Source organism: Mastigoproctus giganteus, chromosome 9 (assembly GCF_048544385.1).
Source record: "Mastigoproctus giganteus isolate SK-2022 chromosome 9, ASM4854438v1, whole genome shotgun sequence".
Lineage (NCBI taxonomy): Eukaryota > Metazoa > Arthropoda > Arachnida > Uropygi > Thelyphonidae > Mastigoproctus > Mastigoproctus giganteus.
Genome location: NC_143583.1, coordinates 105,296,913 through 105,315,585, shown reverse-complemented (window position 1 = coordinate 105,315,585; position 18,673 = coordinate 105,296,913). Strand labels below are relative to the sequence as shown.

Below are 18,673 nucleotides of genomic sequence, written 5' to 3'. Positions count from 1 at the left end.
CCACTTATCTTGAAGCATACCCAGCACTATTTACCAATTTAGTCAATCAATACAATAAAACGTTAACCACATATCGAAAAAATGACTACGTTACTATGGCTCAGTTAAAGGAATTGAAGGCCAGAACATACAATATTCCTGCACTTTTCGGCCAGATAAAATTACATAAGACTGGATTTCCTATTTGGCCTATTGTTTCCTACAGAAACTTGGCATTTTCATCCTTGGTCACACATGTATATAGCATTATAAAACCCTTTAGACAGGCGATACAATTTGGAATTAAGAACTATGATACATTATTTAATAACCTTAAGGACTGTAGACTTGGCGACAATGACAATTTATTCTCTCTAGATGTTACCTCATTATATACAAATGTAAAAGTTAGGAAGGAAAATCATTTTGCAATTTTTTCGTTAAAATTCTTTTAATTAATTTCCTATTTGTAATTGCGTTAAATTGATTTTTAATTATGTTAAATTGAGTTTTATTGGGTTAAATAGATTTTTAATTATTTGTTACTCTAATGTAAGTTTTTTTGATTTTTTTCGTTTTAATTTCTGATAAGTATCATACTGAAGTGTTCTACGTACTATATTGAGGTAAACTTTTCTGATTATTTTACAAATATTGTTGTTTATATATATTTCACTTTTTTATGAATAAAGAAAACTAACTAGTGAATAAAAATATACGTAATATCATCGTCATTACATTACATAGTGTATGAATTTTTGTAATTTCTTTTAATTTCTTGTAAAAATTGAATTTCCCAAGTTTCAAGAGTGCTATAACAAAACAGGGCTAAAAGGGGTAGCACTAACTGTGAGGTATGCCTGTATTTTTAAATGAAATTTAAAAAAACAAAATTGTCACTGACATTTCCATTGTAGAGCACACAGTTTTCAAGCAGGCACAATGAAAACACATTATACCAGTAGGAGTAAAAAAACTTTTGCAAGCAGAAGTTCCAGGTAAGTACAATACCCATGTGCCGACAATGACAGCATCGTTGTTATTTTTTTTTTTCTGTTTCTTCTGTTTTAACCTGCGTAAGATAGGAAAAATGTTGCTATTGAAATCTATACCATAGGTTTCGATATTCCAGCAGCAAGAAAAAAAAAAAGAAAGAAAAAAAAATAAATAATATGTGTCTGTATATATATATATATATATATATACACACAGTTGAACTTCCCTATAACGAATTCGATAAATCCGGCGAAAAAATTCGTTATAGAGAAATTTCATTATACAGAGAATATCTTTTTTATTAGAAATTATCTAATTAGAAAATGAAAACGAATCTACATTTATTTTTAATGTATTTTATTTCAAAAACATGCGTATTTAAATTACATTTACACAATTTTCTCCGTTAAGTATCACACATTAAAAAAAATCTGTAATTTTCGTTTGCACAGGACAATTAAAAAATTGTCTGATTCTCAAAGAAAACCTCACATTTATTCAGAGCATTAAAAACATTATCAGGAACATTTTCACAAAACTGTAGACCCGTACGAACTGTTTTAAAAGCGTTAATCATTTCTTCGCGAGTTGGCTTTTCTACGGGTTGTTCTGATGCGTCATCGTTAATTTCTTCGTGATCATGGTCGCGTCTAACACTGTTCAGCAGTATTTCATATTCATTTGGATGTTCTGCTGTGATCTACATAAACATAACTATCCAGTGTTATTTCATTTTCGATGTTTCCAGACGATGCTAATAATGTCCAAAAGTTTTTAAGTTGTGAAAGGGGCAATTCATCTTGTTTGTCCAGTCGTTGTTCAACTTCTGTATTCAATGCAAATCCTGCTTTCGAAAAACAATTTTGAATAGTGTATTCAGTGACATCGTTTGTCCAAACTTTTGCCAGTTCAGAGATGCAATCTGTAAGGTTAATTGTAACCTCCAAGTTTCTATTTTCTGATAACGCATTGACAGTCTTCATTATTATTCTCTTTCGATAATGAAATTTAAAATTTTTAATAATGCCTTGGTCCATTGGCTGGAGTTTTGACATTACGTTTGGTGGTAAAAACAACTTCGCACTTTTAAGTTTGTTAGAAATACTGGCAGGATGTGCCGGACAGTTGTCAGTTACCAGCACGATTTTCCTTTTTTCTTTTGTTATACGCTTGTCTAGTTTTAATATCCATTCTTCAAAAATATCACTTGCTATCCATGCTTTTTTATTAAAAGGTGTAGTCAACTTCCAAAGATTTTGTGCCTCTAAAACACCTTGGGTTTTTTGATATTCCGATGACTAAAAGTCTTAATTTTTCACTTCCTGTCATATTTGCTCCAACTAGCACAGTGATTCTTTCTTTGCTTTGTTTTCCGCCAAAACATTTATCATCCTTAAAAGCAAGTGTTCTATTTGGTAAACATTTAAAGAATAAACCCATTTCGTCAGCATTAAAAACATCCTTACGCTCATATTCTTCCAAAATCTTCTTTAAGGTATTGTTCCTCCAACTGTTGCAATCTTCTTCGCGTACATTAACACTTTCTCCACAAATAACCTTTTCCGCAATTAATTCTGTGGCGTTTCTTCAATTTATCTAGCCACCCAGTGCTCGCATTAAATTCTGTATGTCCAAGGGACTGTGCAAATTTCAGAGCTTGTTGCTTAATTATTAGGCTCGATATTTGGATATTCTTTTCACATATCATTTGCACCCATTTTAGAACAGTTTTATCAACGTCTTCGTATATACACAACTTAATTCGCTTCTTGTCTGCTCCTTCTTCAATTGCATTTAAAATTGATTCTCGATTTTTTTAAAATCATAGATAAACTGCTTACAGATATGCCATATTTCTCCGCAACATCTTTTTTCTTAAAACCTTGGTCAATATCATAACAATCTTTGCTTTATCATTAATACTTAAACACTTTCTCTTCGACATTGTTTTCGCAATTGTAAAAATTACTGGACTGCAGCTGTTGCCGATACATACACCGCAAACTTCGCTGTGCTGGCCATATATACACGAAAGAAAATTTATGATTAACGTATGCTGTATGTTACTTTTCAGGAAAAAAAAAAAAAAAAAAAAACAAGAGCATATAGCCTATGTGATTGATGACGAACGAAATAAAAAAAAAAAAAATTCATAAAAACCATCTACTGGGAGTCCAGTTAGATGAGAACAGACATATCATATAATGATTGACATGAAGGTCATGTGGTAAAGTTCAGGTGAGAGGCGAATGTCACTCAGTAGGCGTTACTAAAAACAGACTGTGGTAGCATTCTATCTATTGCCGCCACAGCATGCTAAAGGTTTACTGCAGCGAATTTCATTTTCCCCTGAGCCAACATCAATTTACAAATCTACCCTATTTATTGTAAAGTCTACGACCACTTTTAAGAAAACACATTTGCTTTAATAACTGTAACAAAAATGAAACAAAGACCCTCCTACGGGCCATAAGTGTTCACTAAAAGGATGATTATTTAATTCGAGATGCTAATGCGCAATTTCGGAAGGAAGGAAGGAGGCAGTATATTTGAGCAGCTGTTTAGCAGTAAATGCTTGAAAATGTTCAAAAATGCTTTTACTAATATTTTTAAAAATTCGTTATAGAGAGACTAACACATCGTTATATGGAGTTAATTTTACCTGTAATTTCGTTTCAAGGTGCAATGTTTTGCGAAAAAATTCGTAATATAGAGAAATTCGTTAAATAGAAGTTCGTAATAGAGAAGTTCCACTGCATATATATTTTTTTTTTATCACTACACATTAGATATGCCTATTCATGGGTTTGGAATTATCTTGTCGCATGCCAAGTTAATTCCAAATTTTTTCCCCCTTAACTGCCGTCCTAATGGTAAATCCCACTAATTAAACTAAGAAATTTGGTGCTCTCCAGAATATAATCTTTTTATAATATCCAATTTTATTTCTAATGGGAAACTTCTCAGGCTGCTTTTTGCTATTATTCGCTTATGGTATAGTGGACACTTTGAGGTGATTTTCAATTGTGCATATTGCACATATAAACACTGTAGTGTACTCAAAAAAAAAACACTACACAACACAGAACATGTATAATCAATAAAGAGCCATGATCGTGGCCTAGTAGTTGGCATAAATGTACAGAGGAAGAAAGTACAAGAGTATAAACAGAACCAGAGTGAATTCAGATGTGTACTTCTATAATTTCACTCGTAGTCACTCACTTGGATACAGTTATGATACTGTTCTGTTAAGAAATCATTGCCACATAAGCATTTCATCTTTTACTGCTGTATATTTTTAAGTGGAAGTAATGTTTGAAATTACAGGTACGGAATTAGATAAAACATACTCATATTATTACAAAAAAGGCATCAGGAAACATGTGTAAGGTTTCTTTTGATGACTGACAAACTCAAATTAAATTTTTAATAAAATGCAGTATTTACATAAACAAGAATAAAAGTAAAATAAGTAAGAATAAAACTGATAAGGTTGATGATTAAAAGTGTTAAAATAAAGTTAGTAGCTTTCAAGGCAGCAGTATAAATAGGCAAGTTCATTTGATACATGGTCATGGGTGCCCGCAGTAAGGGGCATGGGGTGGGACACTTGCCTCTTACTGTGTTTATACATTTTCAGGAGTCCATAAAATTGTGGAAGTTGACACCCTGTCACGTGGAGTTTTGAACATACATCATTGATCATCTTGTTCACAATAAACCAAAAATGCAAAAGTTTATTGACATCAGAGTCTAAAGTTGTTTTTAATAAGTTTTTTTTTTTTTTTTTTACAGTGGACCCCTACTTTATAATATTAATTCGTTCCAGAGATACCATCGTATCGTGAAAATATCGTAATGTGAACCCAATGACACACTGTTTTTTGACAATTCATTCCAAGTCCTCGGAAGTTGAAATTTTCGCTATATAACTAAGCTATTTATCTCTGTAAAAGGTGATTTTTTTTTAATAGAAATTGTATTAGTTTTATATAGAATACTGAATATCGTATTTTCCGGTGTATACCACACACCTTTTATCTAAAAATAACTCTCCCCAAAATTGTGGTGAGTCTTATACACCAGAATAAACGGTAGAGATACAAATTTAAAAAAAGATAAAAAAAATGCTGATAGTGCCACACATTTTTACTTATTCCCCCCTCCCCCCAAAATGTTGTTTAAAATGATAATTGATAATTATAAACATTAAAAAAAATCATAATTTTCATTTAACTTACATTGGAAAAGCTGTGTCAATTGTGGTGTGGTGATGGAGCTGGAAGAGAATCTTTTACCATCAAGATATGAGGACAACCTTCAGGTGTTCTTTCCGATCGCTGCTTCTTTCTACTTATGGTATAAAAACTGCCCAAACAGGTTTGCTTTTGGTGCTTTCTTTGAGGGTTCTTGAAATAACTTTTAACACCTGATCTTCAAATTTGCAGGTCATCAATTCAGTGGTTTCAGTATCTGGGTTTTTTCTTACTGTCCTCCTCACAATATCCCACTCAGCAAACGTCCTTAATTTCTTGAGTTGTTGCTACACTGTCATCCTCGTCATGTTCCTCATCACTGTCATGCTTGCTCATCTACTCGTTCCTGGAGCTCCTCTGTTGTCAACTCCCTTCCGTGGTCTGCAATCAACTCCTCTACATCTGCCGCATCAATCTCTAGAGCTAAGGACTCACCAAGAGTGATAATTTCCTGCTCTAGAACACCTTCAGCTTCAGATCCTTCAAAATCATGGATGACTGAAGGCCATAAGTTCTTCCAGGCTGCATTGAGGTACCGAGCTGAAACTTCATTCCAAGAACTGACAATCATTTGTATACAGTCTAAGATGTTAAACCAGGTCTTCAAAATTCCTTTAAGATGTCTTCAAAGCACTTCGCAAGCATCTTCTTTGTGTAAATTTTTTTAAAGTTGGCAATCACTTGCTGATCCATTGGCTGAAGCAGAGGGGTGGTATTGGGTGGGAAAAATTTGACAGTAATGAAGTTAAGTTGCTCCTCCAGAGATCGGGCAAGTTGGGGATCGTGACCTGGAGCATTATCCAAAATTGATAGTGCCTTTAAAGGAAGTTAGTTTTTTTCTAAGTAACCTTTGACTGAAGGACAAAACACTTCAAATACCCATTCATTGAAGAGCTGTCTTGTCACCCAGGCCTTCTTGTTACACTGCCAGAAGACATCCAGCCTGCTTTTGATGACCTTTTGCTGTTTAAACACTTTGGGAGTTTCTGAGTGGTAAACCAACATTGGCATATGTTTAATATCACTACAGACATTGGACCCCAATAGCAGAATAAGCCTTCATAGGCTTATGACCAGGCAACGAGGCCTCTTCTTTTGTGATGTATGTTCGCCTAGGTATTCTTTTCCAAAAGAGGCTGTTTTGTCTGTATTATAGACTTGTTGAGGAAGGTAACACCACTTCTCAACGAGCCCTTGAAACTGCACCTTAAAGTTTTCAGCTGCTTCCTGATCAGCACTGCATGCCTCTCCATGCCTTATGACACTTTTAATATCGGACCATTTTTCTAAAATGGTCGAACTAACCTTTGCTAGCTTTAAAGTCCCCGTATCGTGTATCACTAGCTGAAGGTGTTTTAGTCTTGAAGTCCTCAAAAATCTGCTTTGCACATTTGCAAATGTATTGTCCAGGAACTGTATCAACCTTCATTTGTTTTTCTTTTATCCATAGCAACAAAAGCCTTTCCATTTCTACAATCAGTTCTCTGCCTCTTTGGACTGTGTTAGATTCATCACTTACTTTAACTTTTTTAAGGTTTTCTTTTGGTTTCACTATGGTAGAAATGGTTGACTGTGAAAAACTATATTCACGCAAAAATGAACTAATTTTAGCACTATCATCATGTTGTTTTTTTTTATTTCTTGTTTAATTTTAATTGAAATTTTCTTCTTATTTCACTCTTTAGGGGCCATATTACTCAATGTTTTACGTTGAAGAATTCAATACAGTAAATTTATGGAAAGTAAGCACAAAAAAAAATCACTTGAACTAAAGGATACGAAAACAAAACACATTTACAAATGCTGCTATTGGCTGAGACAAAGGACCACGTGGTCCGGTCAGAGACAATCATATGCAATTGTAGAGCGAAATAAGTAGGTGCCAGTGATCACTGATTAGTAGAATCAGCCGCTCAAATCATTAAAATGCACTACACTATCACCGTTTATTGCTATGTTTTGTTATAAGAATTAATTTTGAACGCATCTGTGATATTTTTCTGAAGCACATTTCGGGAGGTCACAATCATAACAATAAAAACAATTTGCACTTTCTGGTGTATTGGGCTTTTCTGTTAGCGCAATCTATTATAAATGGGTAGTGAACTCCATCTTATTGCATTTGCAATAATACTGATAACTGGAATTCTGTGGGTTTTTACCTTATTATGGTAAAAACAAATTTATGTGTTTCGCCTTCACTGAAATCATAAAAAACAAAAATAAATTTTCAGAATCTTCTTTTCATTCCTATTTTTTAAGCTTCATTAGAATTAATCAATTAAAACAGAATTAAAATTCAATTCACAAACGTGATGACAATGTCCCACGCTTACTACATATCATATAGTGAAAGGTATTTTTTTATGGAAAGTCCATAGCAAAGTGATTTGATTGTATAGTGAACCCATCGTAAAGCAGGGGTCCACTATACTTGTTTTTTGACATCAGAGTCAAAAAACAAGAAACCAAGAAAAAAGTTTATGGACTCTGATGTCAAACTTTTTGAAAAAGATTACCAAACCTGTGTTGGAAACTCCATGCAACAGGGTGTCAGCTTCCCCAAGTTTTACGGACTCCCAAAAATCAACCAAAAGATTTCTCGAAACTTCAAGAAGTCGGCTAATGATGCTAACTCTCTATGATTGTTGGAAAAATGTGTTCTGGAGAGAAGGGAATACCTCAAAGTAGTTGTAATTTATTTTGCTGTGTTAGCTGTACAATTTAAAATAAAGTTCAGGTCAAGTTTTAATCCCCCCTAATTTTATATTTCAAAAGATTTTTTTGCCTATTGCACATATTGAAGTATAGTTATTACTCTGTAGGTAAGACAAAATGCATGCTGAAAACTGGTGACTGCGTTGTAAGACATCCTGGAATTTATGCAACTGGATTGGGAATGGTGGTGAGTTTTCATTAGTGAAACTATATCAGTTAATGTTGTATATTGTTATGAACATTGTTAGGCTCATTGTAGCTGATTTTATTTATAGCAAAATGTCGGAGCCCAGGTATTAAAATCATTAAATTTGAAGATCAAGATGCATCTGATTTATAGAGTTTATAATCATTCTTCTGTATATATCATCATTAGTTGGAGCAAATTGTAGAGGTGGCTGGACTCGCCTGAGACAGGTTCTAAGCTTGTCTTGAGAACGGTATTCCAAAGAGAATTTGAAACACGAACATCATTTGCAATTTTATAGTTATTGAATGCCTGTTATGTAGGAATATTTTCCACCAGTGGATAACAATGAGCAAACCATATAATGGTTTGCTCATTGTTACCCACTGGTGGAAAATATTCCTACTATGTGAAACTACTCCTAATATGTGAAACTTGTGTTTTTACTTTTGAAATTTAATTATTGATTTCAGTATCGTAAATGCTCTTCATGTTACACAACACATTTTATATGCACATTACCCAGTGTACATGCTTGTGCAGCTTTAAATAATTGCAAACTTTCTGCTTCTTAGGAGATGTCTTTTTCTCTTCAAGATTCCGAATTTTCATTCAGCCCATCTAGTAGCAGTCTGAAGGGCATTAAACATTTTGCTGACTGTTGATTTCCATGGTATATAATTATCATAATGTGCCTTCATTTTTGGTCTACAAGGTTAGAAGAAATTCATGCTACCTTAGAAAGACCAAATGTTTTCTACCATGACACTGGAGAATAGGGACAATATGGAACAGGCTTTCTAATACCCAAAAAAGTGTAAAAATTTTATAAAAGAAATTATTGGAATATCACAGAGAATTGTAGCTTAATTCAAGTTTATGCACAAACAACAAGCCATAGTGATGCAGACAAAGAGGATGTTTTTTACCCTCAAAAAACCACACCCTAGACAAATTCAGCTCGTCAACAACTGCAGTTATGGTGGGGTTTAAATGCCAAATTAGGCCAGATTTCCAGGAGAAGAAAATGTCATTAGTCCATACACGTTACTAGGATTGATAGAGGAAAGAGGCTACTCAGTTCCATTAGGAAAAAACTCTCAATAATGAATATATTCTAAAGAATATAAGAATGATATAGAGGACGGATATGGTTAAAGTTGATTTTATGAAGACTAAGGAAAAAAAGCCTCTATTAACAAAATGGTGTGATCAACAGTTTTAAATTCAGCACAGGCCATGGCTTAATCTGTTTAGATGCTAAATTAATCAGAAGTACACTATTTGCAAACAGCTTACCAAACTCTAACATCCTCTCATATAACAAGGAAATATACAGCCTGGAATTAAGAAACAGGGTTGAACAGTTATTAAATTTTTGAATAGTTAACATTTAGCAAGTGAGCAAGTTCAATCCAAAGAATATATTAACAGCTGTATCGAAAACAATTTGGTCTTCTTGAGGACAATTCCTAACTCGACCTACTACTGGGCTCAACGTAAGCGCGATCTATTCGCTATGATTTGACAGCTCAGTAAACCTACAATGTTCTTGACTCTGAGTGCCAGTGAAATCGGCTAATGATGCTAACTCGCTAACCTTAATTTGGTATGTAATTTCCAAAAAAATTATGTAAGATGATGTCATTTCCGCGGTACATATATCGGCTAATGACGCTAACTCACTAACTTTGATTTGGTACATCATTTCTGCTGTACGTATATCAGCTAATGAGGCTAACACACTAACTTTGATTCGGTACATCAAATCCCGAATTATGTCATTTCCATAAATGATGACAAATAACGTCATTTCCTTTTTTTTTTTTTTTTTTTTTTTTTTGATTTGGTAGTTGTTGGCGCATCGGCTTCTGTGGCCATATTGCACCTCCCAAGGTTTTTGCAGTACTTTGATCCAAGCCCGAGGCGGGAATCGAACCCGCGACCTTTGGGTTGCCGGGCAGGTACTTTACCCACTCGGCTAGCCCGGTCGGCAACGTCATTTCCACTGTACATATATTGGCTAATGATGCTAATGCGCTAATTTTGATTCGGTATGTCATATCTGGAATAACAGCATTTCCATAGATGACGACGCAGAAATGACGTCATTTCCACATCGCAAAATTGTGACAAATTGGTTTTACTACAGTCCGAAATTTAGTAGGTGCTGTCAAAGATGTTTTCACATCAAAAACTTCACCTTGCATGGGACACATTAGCACCAACACTTCACCATTGAATATATGAAAATCTGTTGCCTGGACTGATGGGTTTATCCGCATTTGGGTATACCCATCAGCATGATAGAGTTGGAAACACGAGGAAACATAAAGCAAGAGGCCATGGCACCTGGATACACTGTTGGTGTTTGGCAGGCTGGAGGCAGGTGTGTTATGGTTTGGGAATGTTTCATAGCATGCCCTGAGTCCTCTGATCACCATTAATCGAGGTCTTGATGGGAATGCCTACCTTTCTATTGTCACTGACCAAGTACACCCCTTCATGATAAGTGTATCCAGACAACTCTGACATCTATCAAAAGAACAATGCATCATGCCACAAAGCCCAGCGGGATGTTCACTGGTTTCAGGAACATGACAGCGAATTCACTGTCCTCCCATGGCCACCCAAGTCATCTGATCTCAACTCATTTGAGCATTTTTGAGATTTAATTGGAAAAGGACACTCAATGCTACTACCATACATCTGACAATATGATGTATTGATGTAAAATTAGCTGATTTTACAATCAGCTAATTTGCATATAATTGATTATGAAAATACCATAATCAGTTATTTTTTTATTATGGTAATTGATTATGCAATCACTAATTTTGAGGCCCATGACCATATAGGCAGCTCTAAGTGTTATTACTAAAAATATTTTAAAAAATGGGTGGCATCTACCTTATATAATTTTTGCACCAGATAATGTTTAGGTATGCATTCAGATATCTGGATGGGTACCTAAACATTGATGATGAAGCTTTAGTTGTGACCCAGCTGACTAATAGTGAAATTGTAGAAATGATGAGTACTAATAAGAGGGAATCAGATGACAATTGTGCTGATGATGACAGCAGCGTTGGAGAAAGAGGAGAAACTGTCTGTAAACAGTTGCATCAATCTGACAGAGGAATGGTCCAAACTTCATTAGCAAGCAACATATAACATACACATATAAGTTATAAATCTAGTTTAATGTAAAAATACAAATATATACTGACAGGCAGTAGCTTTCGAGACTGGTGTGTCTCTTCATCAACTGAAATTCAAATACAAAATACAACGGATAAGTGCAATGAGCTGAGTGAGGCACGTTAATCATGTGCCATTGTTGTTGCACGGATGTGCGCTGCTTTTACTTCACTGATCATTTAGCATTAAAACGGTTGTCTCTAGGATGGGGTGTAGACGTATGCCTTTGTGGCGGTTTATTGCCTTTGGATTGTTTAATATGTTAAGTGACTCTAGCCATAGGCAGTGGGCTAGAGTCACTTAACATATTAAACAATCCAAAGGCAATAAACTGCCACAAAGGCATACGTCTACACCCACCACCACCTATGGCTAGAGTCACTTAACATATTAAACAATCCAAAGGCAATAAACCGCCACAAAGGCATATGTCTACACCCCATCCTAGAGACAACCTTTTTAATGCTAGATGATCAGCGGAGTAAAAGCAGCGCACGTCCGTGCAACAACAATGGCACATGATTAACGTGCCTCACTCAGCTCATTGCACTTATCCGTTGTATTTTGTATTTGAATTTCAGTCGATGAAGAGACATGCCAGTCTCGAAAGCTACTGCCTGTTAGTATATATTTGTATTTTTACATTAAACTGGATTTATAACTTATACGTGTATGTTATTTCAACCATGGACCCCAGTACACCAGGCCCACTCGTTACTAAGCAACATATACATGTAAAATACAAGAAAAGACCAAATACATGAAACAAACAAACTTACGGGAAATACAGTATTTTCAAAATTGAACCAGAAATTTTCAAGTGAATTTGCACCAGATAATCAAACTTCGGCATCCACAACCTGTACTTCTACACCACTCTTAGTCCAGATGATGAATTATCAAATAATACTTAACTTATGAATAGGTAATACAAGCACTTTTTGTAAATTGAATTTGTATGTGTAATTTAAGTAATAAAAATAATTTAATATCCAGACAATTTCAATTTTGTATCCCAAAAATCGCGCACATTGTAGTGAAAAATAATACTATTTTTAATTGTCATTTTTCCTTGTTGCAGATTTAATTTTATTATTAGTATTAATAGTGGCAAGTGATGCAAGGATGCAAACTCATACAGCATCAGCTAACAAAAAAAAAAAAAAAAAAAAATTAGAAAAAAACCCCATTTTTTTCTAATAATTTAAGCAAACCTCTTTAAATTTATTTAAACTGCCATCTTCCACAATAACAGCTGAAAGCAAATTTTTACCTGATTTATATTATGTACCCTCATGTATTGTCTGAGAAAGAGTAAGGATGCATTCGCATTTAGTTTACTCAACCACTTTAAGGTCTTAAACACTTCTATCAGGTCTCTTCACAGATGCCTAGTTTCAAGATGCTCCGGCTTGCAGAATTTAAGAAAATCTTCCTGGAATTCTATATGATGCGAATAAAGATGATAATTTCAATAATGAACAGTTGCACTATAATGAAACTGCTCCTAGATAAAAAAAAAAAAAAAAAGTTTAAAAAAGGCACTCGACAAAAGTGGGCATGACAGTTAACACACACACACACACACACACACACACAACACTTTTTCAGAAAAAATGCATAAAATATAACTACTGTACATTTTAAGAATGTGTGTTAGTCATTGTCTTTTAGTATTTAGTATACTCATAAAAAAAATTATTTGACTTTTTAAGTAGCTAGTTTATAATGTGGAAGTTGAAATTGTTTCCACACTTGCATTATATTTAGGTTGCACAGTATGTATGATCGATTTTCTTTTTTTTTTCTGTTTTCTTTTATCATGGATAAAGAAATTTATTTAATGAATAAACATTCTCATATTAGTATATTATTTAATTTAATATGTAGAACATGAATATCTTTTAGGGTGCAATATGTGATTTTTGTGAAGCATGGATTTGTCATGGACGCAAATGTCTTACTTCTCATGCATGTACTTGTCCACTCCGTGAAGCAGTATGTTTAGAATGCCAAAGAGAAGTTTGGAACCATGGTAAAACTTAATTTATGTTAATATATAAATTTTTTCTGTATGAATTTATTAAGAAGGAAATACTTTTGTGTATTATAATACCTTTAAAATGTAATTCATTCTAGACTGAAACACCACTATTATGGGGAGGGATAATTTAGAAAGTAATAAAACTACTAGTTCTCAGAAGAAACTATTAACATGATACAAAATAAATACCTGTAAGCCTTTAACTCCGCCTCCGTAGCCAGGTGGGAAGGAGCAGCAGTGCATAGCACACGCTTCTTGATTAGACCGGGGTTCGAGCCTGTCACCACCAAATACGGATGATGCGGAAAGGTCAGGGAATGACCACCGCATATCCCCGGAGCAATATGGCCTTAGTTGCTAATGCTCCTAAAAACCAAATAACAAACTAACAAACAAGCCTTTAACTCTTTGTGTTCAAAAGTCATGGCGGATACAACAGTTGGTGTTGCCAAATATAAAATTTGTTTTCTTGCTGTGCTGACATAATTATTCAACATCTTCTAACAGCCTTTCTGATGAAGAAATTGATAAATTGTTAGAGCTATTTGGGAGATTCACAGACTAATAGATTAACAGTAGCCACAGGCAGAGGTGAAGTGATCCTTGCACTGCTTCTACTGGAATGAGCAGCAAGTTGAAGGGAGTCATCATGAAAAATGAAATGCATGGGCAATTTTAGGGTAACTAGGAGTAAGAACAGGTGCATGTATACTTGTATGTACCCCAATGCTAGGAGTATAGTAAATAAATTTGATGATTTTGATGTGCTGGTAAAGACATCAAAGGCAGATATCACTGGGATATCAGACACGTGGTATCAAACAGATATAAGGAATGTAGAATTGGGATTGAGGAGGAGGGGTTAGGCTGTTAGTTAAGAAATGCATAAAATCTAAGGCAGTGCATCCAGTTGACATTGGTGGACAGTGTAATGTTGAGTCAGTTGGGTATGACATAAGCACCGAGAGAGCAAAAATGAGGGTAGAAGTGTGTTGTAGGATTATTGACTCTGATGAGTACAATGAACCAACTATACAGAGAAATAGAGTGGGCCATTAAATCAGATTGTCTTATAATGGGAGAGTTTAACTTCCCAGATATTGACAGGAACTTGTGGGGTTGATCACTCGCACATTATCAAGATTTTTGTGGATTTACTGGTTGATTGTTTTCTACAGCAGCATGTTAGAGAGGCAGCCATAGGGAAAAATATTCTTGATCTGATTATCAGCAGTGATTATTCATGCATTGAGAATTTGCAGATAAAGGAACCACTGGGTGGCAGTGATCACAGTGTACTTATGTGGAATTTACTTAAATATGTGACTATCATCAGGGGTAAAGGGAAGGGTTTTTGCTTTTATTAAAAGTGACTATAGTGGTCTCAGACAGTTTTTAAATTCTATACAGTAGGACCAACTGATGATATTACCAAGAGCAAATTCTAAATGGGAAGCATTCAAGGAATTAATCTTGGAAGCTACTAGGCTTTTCATACCAACTAAGAAATACTGTTCAAGGTTTAGGCCTAAATGGATGTCAGATGACCTATTAAGACTTGTGGCAGAGAAGAAAATTGCATGGGATGCATATAAATTATCCGGCAACACAGAAGCCTATGGCAGATATGAGCTAGTCTGTAATCAAGTCACAAAGGAAGGTTAGATAAGCAAAGGCAGATTACAAGAAATCTTTGGCAAAGGATGCAAAGCAAAACAGACTTCATTATTTATATAAACTCTAGAAAGAAGGGGGATGAATCAGATTGGTCCACTTGGTATCAGCGGTTTGACTGTTGATGATCCTGCTCAGATAGCTGAAAAACGGAATGAGTATTTTGCATCTACATTCACACATGACGAATTTCTTAAGGAAGGGAAGGACAAAAGTTTACTAAACTCTAATAGGGAGCTAAATTATTTTGTAATAACAGAGAGCAAAATGGAGGAGAAATCGTTGAATTTAAACATAAGAAAGGCACTTGGGGTGGATGGGATCCATTCAGTTATATTAAAGGAGGTGGCAATGGAAGTCAGCAAACCCTTAGCCATAATTATAAGAGCATCCTTGGATGTGCAGATGTATCCCCAATTCACAAAAGGGGATCAAAGGGTGACGTGAGTAATTATAGACCTGTTAGTTTAACTTCTGTTCTGAGGAAAATAATGGAGTCACTAGTTAAAGCATTGCAGGGTTATCTATACAAGATTGCAGCAATAATTCAGACACAGCATGGGTTTGTCAAGGGGAAGTCTTGCCTCACGAATTTGATTGAATACTATGTTGTGGTTGCAAAGGAACTGGATGTGGACTAATGTTTTTAGTGGAGTCCCCTAGGGTTCTGTGTTGGGCTCACTGTTGTTTTCTCTATTTATCAGTGACATGTTGAAGACATATCAGGCTTAATCTCCAAGTTTGCAGATGATACAAAGATTGACAGATTTGTTAATGATAGTATGTTATTGGAAGAGGATCTAGAAAAGTTGGGCAGATGGGCTGAGAAGTGGCAACTGGAGTTTAACATTGACAAATGCAAAGTACTTCATATACTAGCAGTAACTGCAGTGTAGTACCAACTGTGTGGTACTACACTCAGGGTAGTGGAGAATGAAAAAGACCTATGGGTAATTGTGCAGTCAGATATGAAATTTTCTTGCAGTGCAGACAGGCTGCCAGAGCAGGTCATGGGATCTTGTCAATGAGGAGGTCATTATCCCTTTGTAAAAAGGTAATGGTCAGGACACACTTTGAGTGCTGTGTACAGGTCTGGAGGCCTCAATTTAGGAAGGATTTAGAGTTGCTAGAACGAGTACAGAGAAAGGCAACATGATTGCTGAGGAAAACACGGGTATTCTTATCAAGAAAGGCTTAATTTCTGCAAATTGCAATGTCTGGAGGCTAGGCACCTGCGAGGTGATCTGATTTGACTGTATGAGGCCTTGAATGGTTTGAGCAGTGTCAGTGCTGAAGGGATTATTCCTGTTGCTTAGGTTATGAATCTGAAGGGAGCATAAACTAAATTTGAGGAAAGACGGTTGTAGAAATTTGATTTTAGCCATCGGGTAATTGATAACTTAATTGTGGAATTTGATAACTTAAATAAATTCAAGGAAGAACTGGGCAAACTTTTGGAACAAATGGATGGTGAAATGGAAAGGTTTTTTTTTTTTTTTTTTTTTTTTTTTGCTGATGTTGTATAAGCTTGCTTTCTTGCATCATATGCCTCTACTAATGCTAATGCTATTAGAATTTGAGTGAACTAAAGGCATTTTTTGGTGTCATGAGGACTAAATGAAAAAAGTAATATAAAAGAATACTTGTCTGAAAGATGGACAGACAGACAACTCCATTTTTCAGGATTGTGTTTAGCAGGAAGAGATTTCTGTTGTTATATGGGATGTTTTGTCCCTTCCCACCAATAAAATTGGGAACAAAAGGAATTCAAAATAGAGGATATAAAGTAAAAAATAATTTTACTGATTTGAATGAAAAATTTTGTGAATATATATTGTTCTAGGACCAGGCCTGACGTAGCCCAGTGGTCAGGAGCGAGAGTGCTTAGCATGCGTTCCTTGAGTGGACCGGGGTTCAAGCCCGTGACTACTAAATAAGATAAATATTTGTATTGTTACGATTTATTGTAAACTCTACTGACTTGGTTGTCGTGCTGGAGTATAAACAGGAAATTTAATTTAATTTAATTCAGTTATTGCATTGGAGACAAAACTATGGTTTCAAAGTATTATTTCATTTAAACGTTATAACCCACAAAATCCAATAAGTTTGGCTTTCATTTATTTATTTTAGTTGATTAGAACAGTCTGTGCCAACTATTAAGCCACATTTTGGAAAGCCTTTTAGAGAAAAGAAAACTGGAACCATGGGAACATTCATTCTCCTTCCCTACCCCAGGGGAGGAGGATGACTGTTTGTATTTCAATGTTAAACTGAACTATATACTTCCTGATATTGCTACTGTCAGCTGCTTCCCTCACAATCCTGCCTGATCTTTATAGTGAGAGCTCAGGTTGATGGTTGCAGTTGCAATCAGTGCTGGGTTTGCACAGCAAGGGAGGAGGTAGATGGTATATCTGCCTATGTTCCTAGTGAAGTTTGCAGTGGGGTTGGACTGCATCTGCCATGCCACCAGAAGCTTTGCTTTTTATTGTGAATAATGGACAGAAACAGTTTGGGGTTTACTCTGTTGTTTTTAGATATACAGTGGTGGGCCATGTCACTTCTGGCCAAGTTCCATATCCTATCCTAATAATACTAGAATGTTCCCCCATCCTAGATTTGAGTTCCAGTAGGACTGTTCAAAGTAGTGTTTTTAACGGTGGTGGTCTATCCATCCACCCAGTGGACCAAATCATTGACCAGAGGGAGGGAGAGAGGCCTATTTTAATTTCCTGCTTCCTTGACATATTTATCCATCCTCGTTTGTTGTTTGTTTGTTGTTTGGTTTTTAGGAGCATTAGCAACTAAGGCCATATTGCTCCGGGATATTCAGTGGTCATTCCCTGACCTTTCCGCATCCTCCGTATTTGGTGGTGACGAGCTCGAACCTCGGTCTAATCAAGAAGCATGTACTACGCACTGCTGCTCCTTCCCACCTGGCTACGGAGGCGCCTTCCCATCCTCGTGGCGCATTATAGCCTCAGTTGCTGATGCGCCAATAAAATCCAAACAAACAAACATCCCATCCTCGTGATCTGTTTTCTGATCCCAAAGTAGCGAAGGAGGAGTCCTGCTGGAAGTACTCTCCAAACTTTTTATGGGTATTTATGTATAATAAAGAAGTCTTTATGGCGTTCGGTTTGGCTTGAAATTCAGAAGGGCTGAAGACTGGAGGAACCTCATGGTCAGACCATTGTCAATGCCTGCTTTTACACAGAGAGAGGATGACTGGTTGGGAGCTCACAGAGGACTTCCCTTGTCTTGGTGGACTTCCTATAAACTTAGGGGTGGTGAGGGGAACAGGAACAGAAATGGGAGATAATCATTGGTTCTGAGTAATTATATGGAAAAGATATGTCTGTGTCATTGAGATGGAGTGGAACTCTTCAAACTCCTCCCTGCCTTGGTCTCAATGAGGATATTGTTCATGTACTAGGCCCATGTATGTGGTTGGATGTGAATAGTGCAGTCAGCCATGAAGATTTCCACTAGGATGGAGAGTGCAGGAATTTTCTGACCAACAAGTGTATCACATCAAAGATGTCTTGCTTGGAATAGGTGATAGGGGGACAAACAACTCCAAAGACAGAGAGTCTCTATTCCACCTCCTAA

At 35.7% G+C, this 18,673-nt stretch overlaps 1 protein-coding gene across 3 annotated transcripts in view; it reads left to right on the top strand.

Moving 5' to 3' along the window:
• The window catches only part of Noa36 (zinc finger protein 330 homolog Noa36), a 301,471-nt gene that overhangs the window by 124,140 nt on the left and 158,658 nt on the right, over window positions 1–18,673 (top strand). For all 3 annotated transcript variants that reach the window (XM_090382073.1, XM_090382072.1, XM_090382074.1), the window contains 2 exons: window positions 8,060–8,139; window positions 13,249–13,375. In XM_090382073.1, coding sequence (XP_090238199.1) covers window positions 8,060–8,139; window positions 13,249–13,375 — 207 coding nt within the window. The remainder of the gene's footprint in view (window positions 1–8,059; window positions 8,140–13,248; window positions 13,376–18,673) is intronic.